We start from the raw sequence: 13,331 nt of genomic DNA, 5'->3' as shown, positions 1-13,331 counted from the left end.
TACCTGTGTTAAATGTCCTCTGTGCAGTCAGTGATTGGTGCCACAGGCAGAGTCCTTGGCTCACAAGCTGAATGCCCACACCTGTGGGTGCTGCTAGAGAGTTATTTTGTATGATGTACAAATCTGTGTCCATCTTCAGGTGGAAACAAAACACCCAAGGGAATGCCCAAGACCAGGGAACCAGGAATTCACTTGGCTTCCCTTAAATGCTATTCCAACAATTTGTTCACAAACATGTTTTTCCCCCTGATCATTTCTAAAAGTGTAAATTTGGCTGAAAATATGTTGCTGCTTTATGGCAGAGGAGCAGAAACCCAGAGTATCCAGAGCTGAGCCTCCCAGGTGGAGGTTCCTGGAGGGACCATAGGTTCCCCTGCTCCTGTAGCATCTCCAGAAGCACCTGCTGGTGTGGTGGGGAGTCTGAAGCCCTTCAGTTTTTCCTTTTGTCATCCATAATTACTCTCAGCAGGCTCTGGCTTGCCATGGCCAGAGTCTGTGAGCTCAGTGCTGAGGGGTGAAACAGAAATGCCTTCAGAGCTGCCTCCTCTTCTCCTTTCCTCCTCTTCTCCTCCTCTCCTCCCAGCTACATCCGCTGTTACTACTGGGCAGTGAAAACCCTCATCACCATTGGGGGCCTGCCAGACCCCAAGACCCTGTTTGAGATCGTCTTCCAGCTGCTGAATTACTTCACAGGGGTCTTTGCTTTCTCTGTCATGATAGGGCAGGTGAGTTGGAGTCAGGGGGGATTTACAGCCTCAGGTGGGGGTGGTTTTGGTGGGTTTGATCCACAGGTTTGCCTCTCTGGGTTTGTTTTCCCCATGGGAGGACAAAAAGGGTTTGGCAGATGCTGGTAGGGCTCAGCTTACGTCCTTAACCTGCTGATGGATAAGTGACAGCAGCTTAAAGTTCTCCTCCACCTCTTCCTTTCAGATGAGAGATGTGGTTGGTGCCGCTACTGCAGGACAAACGTACTATCGGAGCTGCATGGACAGCACCATTAAATACATGAACTTCTACAGGATCCCCAGGGCAGTGCAGAACAGGGTGAAGACGTGGTACGAGTACACATGGCACTCCCAAGGCATGCTAGGTGAGATCCAGCCACTGCAGGGCTGAATGCTTGAATCTCATGTTTTATCTTGTGTGGTTATTCTGCAGAGCTGAAATGTTACTGTCAAACAGCACTACAGTTTGGGGGTGGAGGGTGGCTTATTGTAATCTTCAGTGTAGGGGCTGGTTTGCCCACCTATGGAGCTTACAGACTGCCACTAGGCCACAGCAGCACTTTGGTGACCTGGCATCACCCACAGCACATTGAGTCCAGTGTCCCAGGTGCCCTGGAGAGAGGACAGTGACTGTCCATCAGTGGCCAGAGTGTGTCCAGCAGCAAAGCCTCCAGCTCACCCTACAGTGAGTCATCAGGCAGGACCAGAACCTCTGTGCCCACCCTCCTCGATAAGGAAAATGCTGATTTGGGCTTGGTGGTCTGTTTCTGAGAGCCATCAGGGCAGGGATAATGCAAGGGTGATTTTCCATCACACTTCAGATTTAGACCTGCAAGTTGCTGGGTGGGCAGAGGCTCCTGCCCTCTGCCACCACAATGTGGGCTGCTTCCCCACTGCCCCACGAAGGACACATTCCCAAATCCAGTGCTGGAAGCAGCCACTTTTCTGCTCTGTCTCACAGATGAGTCAGAGCTGCTGGTGCAGCTGCCAGACAAGATGAGGTTGGACATCGCCATCGACGTGAACTACAACATCGTGAGCAAAGTGGCCCTTTTCCAGGTACCCTCTGCAGCACAGCCCTGCCTGGCACAGCCTGCCATGCCAGCACACACTGAGGCTGGCATGTTTTGGCTCTGTTTGGGCCCAGGGCTGTGACAGACAGATGATCTTTGACATGCTGAAGCGGCTCAGATCGGTGGTGTACCTGCCCAACGACTACGTGTGCAAGAAGGTAAGGGGATGCTTGGGAGTCACAGCCAGGCTGTGCAGGGCACAGGGAGAGCCAGGCCTGGCCCATCACCCTGCTGAGCCACCTCACAGGGAGGGAATTTGGAGCAAAAACACCCTCAGTGGCAGCTGGCCCTGTACAAAGCAGCTCTGAACAGCAGGGGAAAGCTTGTCGGGTGTGGTGGTGTTCATAGGGGTCCTAGGAAGAGGGAAGAGATGAGGATCTGACTCCATGTTTCAGAAGGCTTCATTTATTATTTTATTATATATATTATATTAAAACTATACTAAAAGAAGACAAGAAAGGATTTCATCAGAAGGCCAGCAAGCAAGAAGAAGAATGATAACAAAAGCTTGTGTCTGACCGAGACAGTCCGGACAGCTGGGCTGTGATTGGCCATTAATTAGAAACAACCAACATGGACCAATCACAGATCAATCTGTTGCATTCCACAGCAGCAGATAATCATTGTTTGCATTTTGTTCCTGAGGCCTCTCAGCTTCTCAGGAGAAAAAATCCTAAGGAAAGGATTTTTCATAAAACATCACGGCTACAGTTGGGGTCTTGGGGATGCTGAGATGAGAATGCTCAGGAGTGAGCACCATCAAGACATTTTGGGATCTTGGAGAGGGCAGTATGGCCATGGGGATTCCCAGCAGGGTGCTCCTTAGGGCATCCCTGAGGTGTCCCTGTTTCTGGGCACCCCAGGCAGCTCCCCCTTCCTTGCAGGGAGAGATCGGCCGGGAGATGTACATCATCCAGGCGGGACAGGTGCAGGTGCTGGGGGGACCCGACGGCAAATCCGTGCTGGTGACTCTGAAAGCTGGATCTGTCTTTGGGGAAATCAGGTGAGAGAAGCATTGCCAGGGAGCTGGGGAAATACAGCCTGTGGGTGAGCAGGGTGGGAAGTGGAGGGATCAGCAGCATCCCAATTAATCTTTGTGACTGAGAGCCATGAATGCTGGGCAGAGGCTGAGACACAAATCACAGCTTTCCTGCTGTTTCTGTCATCGTGTTGTCTTCTGCCTGGGGAGCTGGTGATGGTAAACAGGGGAATATGGATGGAGGAATGGGAAAATTGATCAGAAAAGGTGTTTCACAAATACAGTCTCCCAGCCCTTCCACGGGAATGAAAAGCCCTGCACCGGTTGGTAGCACAGCAATACTGCTGCCTCCCCACAGCCCAGTATTGTGTAAAACGCAATATTTAACCCTTCAAACCCACAAATAATATTTTATATAGTACTCCATGCAAGGTTTCCCTTTATCATTCTTTAAAAACAGCACGATAAATCCCATCAGGAGTGAAAATTAAACTCTGAGTCCCCTGAAAGAGAGAGGTGCAGACGTGTAAAGGAGATTTGCAGTTCCGAGCCTGCCAACAGAGGTGTTGATGTCTCGCATTGTCTCTCCCAGCCTGCTGGCAGCAGGAGGGGGAAATCGCCGCACAGCAAACGTCGTGGCCCACGGCTTCGCCAACCTTTTTATTTTGGAGAAGAAAGACTTGAACGAGATTTTGGTGCATTACCCGGAGTCTCAGAAGCTGCTGCGCAAGAAAGCCAAGTGCGTGCTTGGGCTGCTGCCTTCTGGGGTGTAAAACGAGCAGAGCCGGGGCTTCGCAGTCTCGGGGGGGGTTTCTCTCTGTGTGAAGCCCTGGGATGCTCCTGTGCGGAGCCCCCGCTCCCGGAGCGGCTGCGGCCGCCGTCCCTCGGCAGAGGGCACCCGGCCCCCGGCGCTGCTCCGGAGCCTCCGCCGGCCAAAATCCGCCTGGCACAGCGGCCGGAGCTGGGCAAGGAGCGTGGCCAAAGTGCCTTCGCTTAAGAACCCGTGCAAAGGTTCGGTTTGGTTTTTAGCATCGCTTAGATTTGTCCACAGTGGGTGGAGCTGGGCAAGGAGCGTGGCCAAAGTGCCTTCGCTTAAAAACCCCTGTAAAGGTTCGGTTTGGTTTTTAGCATCGCTTAGATTTGTTGTTCTGTCCTCCCTAAGACACGCAAAGCTCCTTGTGCTTTTAACGCCTGGGTTCTCTGCATTATAAAATCCAGCTAACAGAATGTTCCCGGGCTGACATCACCTCTCCCTTTCCGTGCTGCAGGAAAATGCTGAGAAGCAACAACAAACCCAAAGATGAGAAGGGAGGCCCCGGAGATGCCCTGGTCATCCCCCCGAAAGCTGAGACCCCAAAGCTGTTCAGGGCTGCCCTGGCGGCCACGGGGAGGATGGGGGGCAAGGGGCCCCTGGGGCGGCTCCGCTGGAGGCTGCGGGAGCTGCAGGAGCTGCAGGCGATGCAGGAGGCGCAGGCGATGCAGGAGGCGCAGGCGATGCAGGAGGCGCAGGTCAGCACGGGAGCACAGAGATGCGGCTTTGCTTCCCTTGGTGCCAAAAGTGCCCTCCCCACCAGCTCTGGAGTGGTTCAGGCGCCTTAGAGGACCGAGCTCAGGATGCTGGGGTCTCTCAAAGCGTGGGCAGACAGGAAGGGGTGACCCAGCATCTTGCACAGGGCTTGGGTGGAGTGCCAGTATCCCATGTTTTGCTATACAAAAGGGAAATACATTAAATTTTTGCCTGCCTGTGCTAAGCCTGAGTCCAATTTCTAGCTGGGCTATAGCCATAGATGAATGAATGTCTTTTCTATCCTGCAGAGACAGGATAATTAGTCATAATTAATAATTATGATTAATAATTAATCAATTAATCAATGTACTGGCACCCACAGCCCAGCTGATGTCCCAAATCTTTCCCCAGGTGGCCAGGACAGGGGTGCCCACAGCCTGCAATGCCATCCTGCCACCTCTGCAGGAACCCCCTTGCTTTTTGCCATGGGCAGCTGAAAAGGAAAATGGCCCTGTCCTTTTTTCCCCCTTTTTTATTTCCAGCTGTCTCAACTAAACTTGTAAGGAAAGTTTTGTCTCCGTGCAGCCCCTGCTGTTATTCTCAGCATGGAGCCAGGCACACTTATCACATGTGGATGTGCACAGGGAGGGCAGTGACCTTGAGGCTGGGTAAACACCAGGCTGATGCCAAGCACAGCTGCAATTCTGCAGCCCTCCAGAGGCTTGAGAAGCTTCAAACCATGTGGTGTTTAACATTAATCCATAACCAGCAGTGAGCAGTGGCAATGAGGGCTCTGAATGAGGGAAAAGAAGCCCTGAAACAAGTGCTGAAGGGTGAATGAACTGGGAACTGACCCCACTGGTGGGTGAGTAGGACCTGCTGACATCTCTCTCCTTGGCACATCCCTGGGGCTGGCCTCGAATGCTCCCCTCCAAAGGAGGACAGGGCAGGCTGGATTGCTCCCTCACAGCAGCTCTAGCGCCAGGTTTGGCCAAGACCAGCCCCTCCAGAAGCTTCAGGAGCAAACCAAGAGTTAGTGCAGAGGTGGGAGAGCTCTGCTGTGCTCCTCCCTCTGTGCTGCTCTAGACAGGCAGGATAGAATCCAGCAGCCCCTCTTGCAGGGAGCAGCTCTGGCATCAAGCTGGCATCCCAGGGTGGAGATCCTGTGGTGGAACCACAAACTCCTGTCCAGCTTTGCCATGTCAGGGGTAGTGGGCAAGGATCTGCTAAGGTTGTTTTTGCCTCTTTTTTAACTTTTCATTGCAGGGTTCCAGTGTCAGCCCAACCCCACCGAAGTCACCAGTGCACCAGAGATCTCCTGTCACATCCCGCAGAGCACAAACCCGCCCGGGAGAGGAAATATCCTCAGAATCTTCTGATCATTCAGTCACCATTCGTGTGATTTCCACAGCAAAAGAGGATGAGGAAATCCTTGCTGCTGAGATTTCAGAGAAAGATGAAAAGAAAGAAGAGCAATGAAACAGCAGCAGGGCCCAGGGCAGGCGTAGGAGTCAGGCAAATGCCTGGGCCAGCAGATTTTTGTTGTTAATGATTTCCATGCAGTGGCTGTAGGTTTTGCTATGTGCTGTGGGTAGGATCTGCCTCTTTCTTCTGCCCAGACCCTCAATCACTGCTGATAAAACCCTCTGCCATTTGACCCAGAACCATGTAAGGTTCCTCCACTCTGCAGATCTATTGAGCACCTTTATGAATTCCCCACTAAATCTCAGGTCAGCCCTCTTGCTTTGAAATCTGGCCTTGTGGAAGGAGAGCTATGTAAAAATTGCTTTTTATGGCTCTGGATGGTTAATGAGTGTTCAGACAAAGCATGAAGAGTTATTCACCTCTGACAGCTGAGTCACCACTTGGCTAGAAACAACCAAGGGAAAAAAAACACAACAAGGTTTCTCTGTTGGGCTCCTCAAGGTTGACAGCAGCAGTGGGGAGTGATTCATCTGAAAAGGATGTGGGCTATGCTCACAGGCCAAGCTTGATTTGCTCACAGATCAGGCTGTCATGAGAATGCCAAGCTCTGTCCCCAAGTGCACAGACTGCAAGATGCCTGAGGGTCCCCTCGTGGTGCCAAGACCACCTTGGCTTTGCCACTGGGAAGAATTCCTGCTGGGAAGGTGGTGGGCTCTCCATTACTGGGGGCTCTTTTGGGGAGATTTGATGAGCATCTTTCAAGGATAGAGAAGCACAATCCTGGATGAGATGGATGTTCCTGGAGTTCTTTTCCAACCTTGGGATTTTTCTGTGCTGCCACTGCTGGCAGTGATAAACAGAGAGCAGGAAGGGAGAAGCAGAGTTGGCTCCCAGCTGAGAGGGGAAAGAGAAGTGCAGAAAGAGCCCTCCTCTCCCAGACAGTGCTTCAGAGTCAGCTCTGAGCCTGCCATGTGCCCTCAAGCATGCATGAGCATGCAGGGGCTCCCCTGCACTCCGTGCTGGACCTCAGTGGCATCCTGTTATAGGAGCCCCCTCGAGCCAGGTCTCACCAGCTCTCAGAGGTCTATAACACACCCAAGATAGCTCAGCTACCTTTGGAGGCATAAAAATCAGCAGGATGGCTTCTGTTGCAGTGTTGGAAATGAAAAGGTTTAATAAAAGGCAAAAAAAATAACAAACAGAGAAAAACCAAGCCAGGTGCAAGAGGTTCTTGTTCCTCATAAAACACCTCACAAGAGCAATTACTTTCTCTGTTCACTTCTTTTTCTAGTCAGTTGCCCAAGTGAGACTTTTTGGCTTCTGTCCAATTAGCTATCCTTGAGTTTGGGGGGAAGTCCCCTAAGCCTATGAGGTGGCTTTTCACCTCATTGAGGAGAGAAACTTCTGGGCTTCTTTCCTTTTTGAGGGGACAAAGGAAAATTTTGCCACTCCATCAACAGGGGTCACATTCCCACAGCATCCCCATTTCCAGCAGGCAATTCCCAGCCCTTCAGCCACCTCAGGCTGGCTGCTGGCCACATTTCCCAGGGGAGAGAAGCCACCCTGGTGCTGCTCAGCTCTGAAGTCATGAAGTCACTGTCCCACTGTGCTGGGGCCGGGTGCTGGAGGGGAAGGCAAACACCTGCTCAGCACCCAGCTCATGGCTCAAGGTGCCCCAGCTCCCTCCTCATCCTCCTCCAAGGCAGCGCCCAGCAGAGTGAGCTGAGAGGTGGTGAGGAGCAGTGCATGAGGTGGTGCTGGGTGAGGTTTGCAGATCCTCCCCAAGTTTTTGGCTGTCCATGTTCCCACAGAGGGGAGCCACTTTCCATCCTCGGGAGGAGAAGCTGGGGCAGGTTTAGCTGCAGGGAGCAGCCCTGTCACCGTGGCCAAGGCGCTCCCCAGGTGTTCAGCAAACGCAGGGAGCAGTGCTGCAGGTTCCACAGGTCTGGCTGGGACACAGGGAAGGGTGGCAGGGATGCTGGCACCCCCTGGCTGATCCCTCTTCCCATCCAGGGCTGACCTTCCCCTCCTTTGGGATCTCCTTTTGCTGCTTTTTCCCCTCCTCTCTTGCAAAGTGTATGGGTTTCTGTGGCAAAAAATAAAGGCAGAATAGGTGTTAGCATTAGTTAATAATGCCTTGCTTTCTTTTTAAACAAATTTAATGAGCTCCACTGTACTGCAGGAGGGTCTGAAGGATCACATTGCAGGGGAGAGCCTGCACTCACCAAAACCTCCCTGAATATTTCTCATCCTCAGACATTTGCAAGTGGTTTCCTGCCAGCTAGAAGATTTTGATGGGGAGTGAAAAGTTGTGGGTTTTTTACACTCTTTAAATATTTATATAATCAAGCCAGGAAACGTGCAAAAATCGCACTGGGGCTCTGATTTACTTCTGTGATTTAATATTCTTTAGAAAAAGCATTTAAATAAATAGTGGGCTGTAATTGCTCTCATAATTCACTGTATCTACAATAAACACCATGTAGATTACCATTTATTTGGTGTGGATTTATTTCAACATTCCAGCTGTTATTTTGACTTCTTGCTCACTCATGCACTGACAGAGCCAGAAAATCCTCACATGCAGTTCAGATTTCCCAATAAATAATTGAGAGGCTCAAGAGGTCACATAATATTGGTAGTAGGATTGTAATTTGTCTTTAATCACCAATAGGAGGGGAAAAAAAAACTTTCTTAAATAGAAAAGATTGCTTGAAGATCTTAGTTTTCAGCAGGCAGCATGAGGTGGTGATGGATACACAACTGGTAATTCTGGAACCATGGGGAGATCTGAAATTATCCTTCTCTGTGATCTGTTTATGGCTTTAGTTCTTTGGAGAGATTATTCTCCAGGTAATAATTAAGGTCAAGGTAGGGCTAGACTTGCGGGCTGGGCTGGGAGTTGAGCTCAGGTCTGTTTGCTCTGCTCTGTTTAGAGATGACAGAGGACAGAGACTTCAGTGCCTCTTGTTTGGGGGTTGCCATGGCTTGGATTTCTTCTGTTGCATTTTTAAATTCCATTCATTTACCAGTTTTGCTGTGTTTGCAATGGGCTTCCTTTGCACTGGCTCCAATAAATACCTTGCAGAGGGCACTCATCACTCAGTGTTCCCTCCACTGCCCTTGGAACATTCCTGATGGCTTTGGTAACACTCCATGTACCTTTACTGCATTTCTTATTAGCTTTTGCTCATTCCTCTTGGTGTCCTCAAGTCTGGGGTCGATCTGATATGAGATCCTCTCTTCTATTAATGCAGCACTTAGGGAATCTTGACAGGCAGCTGCTTATTGCCATAGAAACCAGGTTTTCTTGCAGTGATATTTTAGCTGTTGCAGCTTTTTAGTGAAATGAGTGGAATAGAGAAGTGCTGAAGGAAGAAGAGCTTGTCTTTGGAGCTGTAGGAATGTGGAAGGTTTTGCCTCACTGTCACCAGTAGCATCTTTACTGGAGCCTTTATATATGCGGTTTATATTTTTATATATGGAATTTTTTTATGTATATACTGGGGGTGTATTCATATTCCTTGTGGCCTGTGTCTTTCAGAGAACTGACACTGATTCAATGTTCTGTAGGAAGTTAGAGAAGACAAATGTCTCCCATTAGAAAAATCAGCTGACAGAAGGAATAGTACAACCCACCACAGACACCTGGCAGTGAGGGAAGTTATTTTCCCCTGGACAGAAACAGGGCAGGTAGCTTCTCTGTATTTATAGCCAGAGAAATCTTTTAAAAAGATTAAGTGCAATTGCAGGTTAATCACTGATAAGGTTGTAACGAAAGTAAAAGCAAATAAGCAGGTTTGGGGATTAGACACAGGTCCAGAAAGAAATTGCAGGATAAATGGAAAGCCCAGTTAAATGGTGTTTAATTAGGAAGCTTGAAATAAAATTAAGCACTTCAACCTTGAAACCTGCAGACCTTAGCCAGCAGGACACACTCCTAGTTTGGGAACAGTCTGTAACCCACTTTTTCTGTCTATATATATTTTTTTCCTTTGTGTAGCTCTGCTTTGAGTGACACTTGCATATAAATCTGTCTGAATCCCTTTTGCCTTCCCCTGAAATGGAGCTGATACAAGTCTGGTTTTCTCTGCTCTGAGCACACAGCTCCTTTTTAGTGCAGTAATGGTCCCACTGGAGTTAGCACCCTGAAAAAACACCAGACCACCTTTTGGAAAGGGGCCATACAGAGGCTCACAACCATTGGATGCCCATGGCAGCTCCTGTTAGCAGCAGCTGAGGCTGAGCTCAGGCTCAATGACCTTTCCTTTTCTCATTCTTTCCTCATTTACCTGTTCTGGTTTTGGGATGAAACTTGCCCACTTTGGTTCATGCCCTAGGGTGAATGTCTAAGGGGGATCTGTGCAGTACCAGGGTTTGATCATCTGAAGAATTGAAGACTAGAAACCTTTGTTCTTTCATGCAGTTTTCCCTGCTCTTAGAAGTCCCTTGAGGCATGAGAAGAGCTGGAAGTGGAACAGTTAAAGGCTCAAAACTGTTTTCTTGGATAAACTGGAAGAAATTTGAGAAGAAATGTAAACAACTGGGGGAGTGAGATAAATCAGGTCGTGGGGATGCCAGGGAGCACCCCTGCAGCTGGGCTGTGACATCCTGGGGACAGCCAGCGTGGCCCAGATGGCTTCCCAGGGTTTGCAGATGCTCGTTTTGCAAAGCTGAGCCCAGCAGGACGATCCCTGCTCCCTCCCCTGCTCTGTTTGCCAGCAGTGGTGGGGAGGGCTGGCTCTGCCTCCCGCAGTGGGGTCGATTCTGGGGCTGGGGAGCACCCGGGGCATCCTGGAGCCCCCAGGGATGATCTGGGGAGCATCGCCGGGACGGCCCGAATTTGCCCCATGGTGAGCATCCCATGAGCTGCCCCACGATGCCTCAGCAATAAGCAGAGGAATGAAGACCAGCCAGAGCAGTCACTCATTCTAGATAAGAGGCTCTTTTGTGCTGCAGAAATGCCAAAATCACGTGCAAATCCCTCCGCTGCCATGGTTACTGGCCACCGGCAGAGCCGCGGGCAGGCGAGAGAGGCTGTGGCATTGACAGGGCTCCTGCTCCTCCTTTATAGGGGAAAACCCATAAAAGCTGCATTCTGCCCCAAAAGGGAGGGGAGGCGGCACTGACAGGGCTCCTGCTCTTCCCTTTATAGGTGAAACCCCATAAAAGCTGCATTCTGCCCCCAAAGGGAGGGGAGGTGGCATTGACAGGGCTTCTGCTCCTCCCTTTATAGGGGAAAACCCATAAAACCTGCATTCTGCCCCCAAAGGGAGGGGAGGCGGCACTGACAGGGCTCCTGCTCTTCCCTTCATAGGTGAAACCCCATAAAGCTGCATTCTGCCCCAAAGGGAGGGGAGGCGGCACTGACAGGGCTCCTGCTCTTTCTTTCACAGGTGAAACCCCATAAAGCTGCATTCTGCCCCAAAAGGGAGGGGAGGTGGCATTGACAGGGCTCCTGCTCCTCCCTTTATAGGGGAAAACCCAAAAAAGCTGCATTCTGCCCCCAAAGGGAGGGGAGGCGGCTGCAGGGAGCCCTCTCCTCACCTGGCATCCCGATGCTCAGAGCTGCCGATGGAGGCTCTGCCCGGCCGCTGGGCTTTACACTCTGGGTTTTCTGAATTCCTCACTCACAGCCGGAGATATTACTAAAAAAATGAGAAATTGGTGCTGCGGCTTGGGTGGGCAGAGATCAGCTGTGCCCCATTTCCTGTTTTTCTGGCATTAGGAACAGCTTGACCTCTTGGCACTCTTGCTTTTTGCACTAATGCTCTTCTCATTAAAGTGCTTTCCTGAGCACTAATTAGGGCGGTTTTCCTTTTGTAAATTAGCCTGATACGATCTGTGTGTCTTGGCAGACACCCTCGGAGCAGGAACCCAGGGCTTTGCGTTTGATCGCTGTTTATTTTGCAAATCTCCCCAGTTTCAATGTTCTTAACTGCCTTCTAGAAAGTGCTGGCAGGTGGAGATAATTGGGAGGGAAATGGGGCTTTCCAGCTGGCCTGCCTTGAGAAACAGGAGATTTTTTGGTGCTACAGGGGCCTTCCAGTGGGTGGCTGGGTTAATGGGGTGCTGTGGGCACCCAGAAGCTCCTTCCCATCCCATCTTGGCATCCTTGTGCAGGAGGAGCAGGGCTGCAAGGAGAGGCTGAACCAACCTCTTAACAGGCAATAGGAAAAAGAAAATCAAATTAACACATTCATTTTCTGCAGTTTAAGCACTTCTTGTGACCACAGAAAACGCTCAGACCCCAAAGCAATCCCAAACCCATCTAGCACTGGGTGTCTGTGGGCAGAGGGAAGTCCACCTGGCTGCCACTGCCCCCACATTGTGGTGTCAGCAATTTGCTGGGACCAATGGTGCTCGGGAGGGGATGGACTTTAATCAGCTCTCGTTTTCCTAATGCGCTGGCAGATGGGAGCAGAGGGCACGGAGCTCTCCCTGTCTCTGGCCACGGATGGGACAGAGCACAAGAGATGGGCTGAGCAATTCAGTGGGGAAGGCAGGGCTGGGTGCAGAAGCCATCCTCTGGCCTGGCTTGCTGGGGAGGCTGGAGCATCCCTGGGCAGCGCCACCACCCTGTCTGCACCAGCACTGGGACCCTCCTGGGACCAGGCACCGTTAGGGACCATCTGCACCACAGCATTTACTGGTCCCCAGTAGGGAGGAACTGCAGGGGGGCTGCACTCAGAGACCCCTGAGGCTGGGACAGAGCCAACAAAGCCCCTGATGAAAAGCCAGCGATTTTCCAGTGCTGCTGTGCCAGCCCTGTGGCACCAGGTGTGGGAAAGCACAGGGAAGGATCCCACCCCAGGGAGCTGCTGCCAGCATCAGCCAGCCCAGCTCGCTCCTGGTGCCTGAGAGGGGCTGCCCACAGACCAGACCCCGAGCTCAGGGCCCCTTCCCAGGCTGTGCTGAGCCATGCACACCCTGTGGGTGCTGGCAGGACTGTCCATGCAGGGCTGGAGCAGCAGGAGGAGCAGGATGCAGGCTGTGGAGAGCATCCCTGCCCACGGCGAGGAGCGTGAGCACTGCAGACCCATGGGCACCATGAGGAGACTCACCTGTGCAGGAGGATGCTTCCAGAAAAAGTGCCCAGGACCAGGGTTGGCCTGGATGGCTCCACAGGTGAGAGCAGTGGTGGGCGCTGGGGGCAAGCAGGGCATTGTCTGTGTCAAAATCAAAGGCTGGGGATGAAAACCAGCACAATGCCTTTGGGTTGGAGTTGTTTCCATGAAACATCCCTGGATGTTTGCACACAGGCTCTGTGTTTATTTTGCTGTTGCTTCCTGGGGGGTTAATTCAGCTGCACATTTTGTCTGGTGGGCTAAAGATGAAGATAAGTGAATAGAGATGCCTGAGCCCCAGAGAGCCCTGGTCCCATCTCTGCTGGGTGCCCTGGCCATGCCTTGCTCCCACCTTGTGTCCCATTTCCTTCTCCATCTCACCCCTCTTGGATGTGCAGACAGATGTGGAAGCCCAGGAAGCTGGCAGCCATTCATTCCACCTCAGCCTGCACAAACCCTGCCTGCACTGCCAGCTTTTCCTTGATGTCTCCTTGTTTTTCCAGTTGGGAGTGATTGCTGAAGGGATCCCCTGGCAGAGAAGACTCAGGTTCACCC

At 51.4% G+C, this 13,331-nt stretch overlaps 1 protein-coding gene across 3 annotated transcripts in view; it reads left to right on the top strand.

Moving 5' to 3' along the window:
* The window catches only part of CNGB1 (cyclic nucleotide gated channel subunit beta 1), a 30,863-nt gene extending 22,657 nt beyond the window's left edge, over window positions 1-8,206 (top strand). Inside the window, exons 26-33 of one of the 3 annotated variants that reach the window (XM_077185057.1) lie at window positions 584-725; window positions 931-1,090; window positions 1,687-1,784; window positions 1,873-1,956; window positions 2,683-2,801; window positions 3,370-3,516; window positions 4,046-4,268; window positions 5,551-8,206. In XM_077185057.1, the coding sequence (XP_077041172.1) occupies window positions 584-725; window positions 931-1,090; window positions 1,687-1,784; window positions 1,873-1,956; window positions 2,683-2,801; window positions 3,370-3,516; window positions 4,046-4,268; window positions 5,551-5,763 (1,186 nt within the window). In that variant the 3' untranslated portion in view covers window positions 5,764-8,206. Of the gene's footprint in view, window positions 1-583; window positions 726-930; window positions 1,091-1,686; window positions 1,785-1,872; window positions 1,957-2,682; window positions 2,802-3,369; window positions 3,517-4,045; window positions 4,287-5,550 lie in introns of all 3 variants that reach the window. The other 2 variants (XM_077185056.1, XM_077185058.1) reach the window with 2 other exon arrangements.
* Window positions 8,207-13,331: the final 5,125 nt, after the last annotated feature.

The sequence above is a fragment of the Agelaius phoeniceus genome, chromosome 12 (genome assembly GCF_051311805.1).
Source record: "Agelaius phoeniceus isolate bAgePho1 chromosome 12, bAgePho1.hap1, whole genome shotgun sequence".
Classification (NCBI taxonomy): domain Eukaryota; kingdom Metazoa; phylum Chordata; class Aves; order Passeriformes; family Icteridae; genus Agelaius; species Agelaius phoeniceus.
Note: the sequence above shows the minus strand (reverse complement) of the source record. Positions and strands in the feature narration are given on the sequence as shown.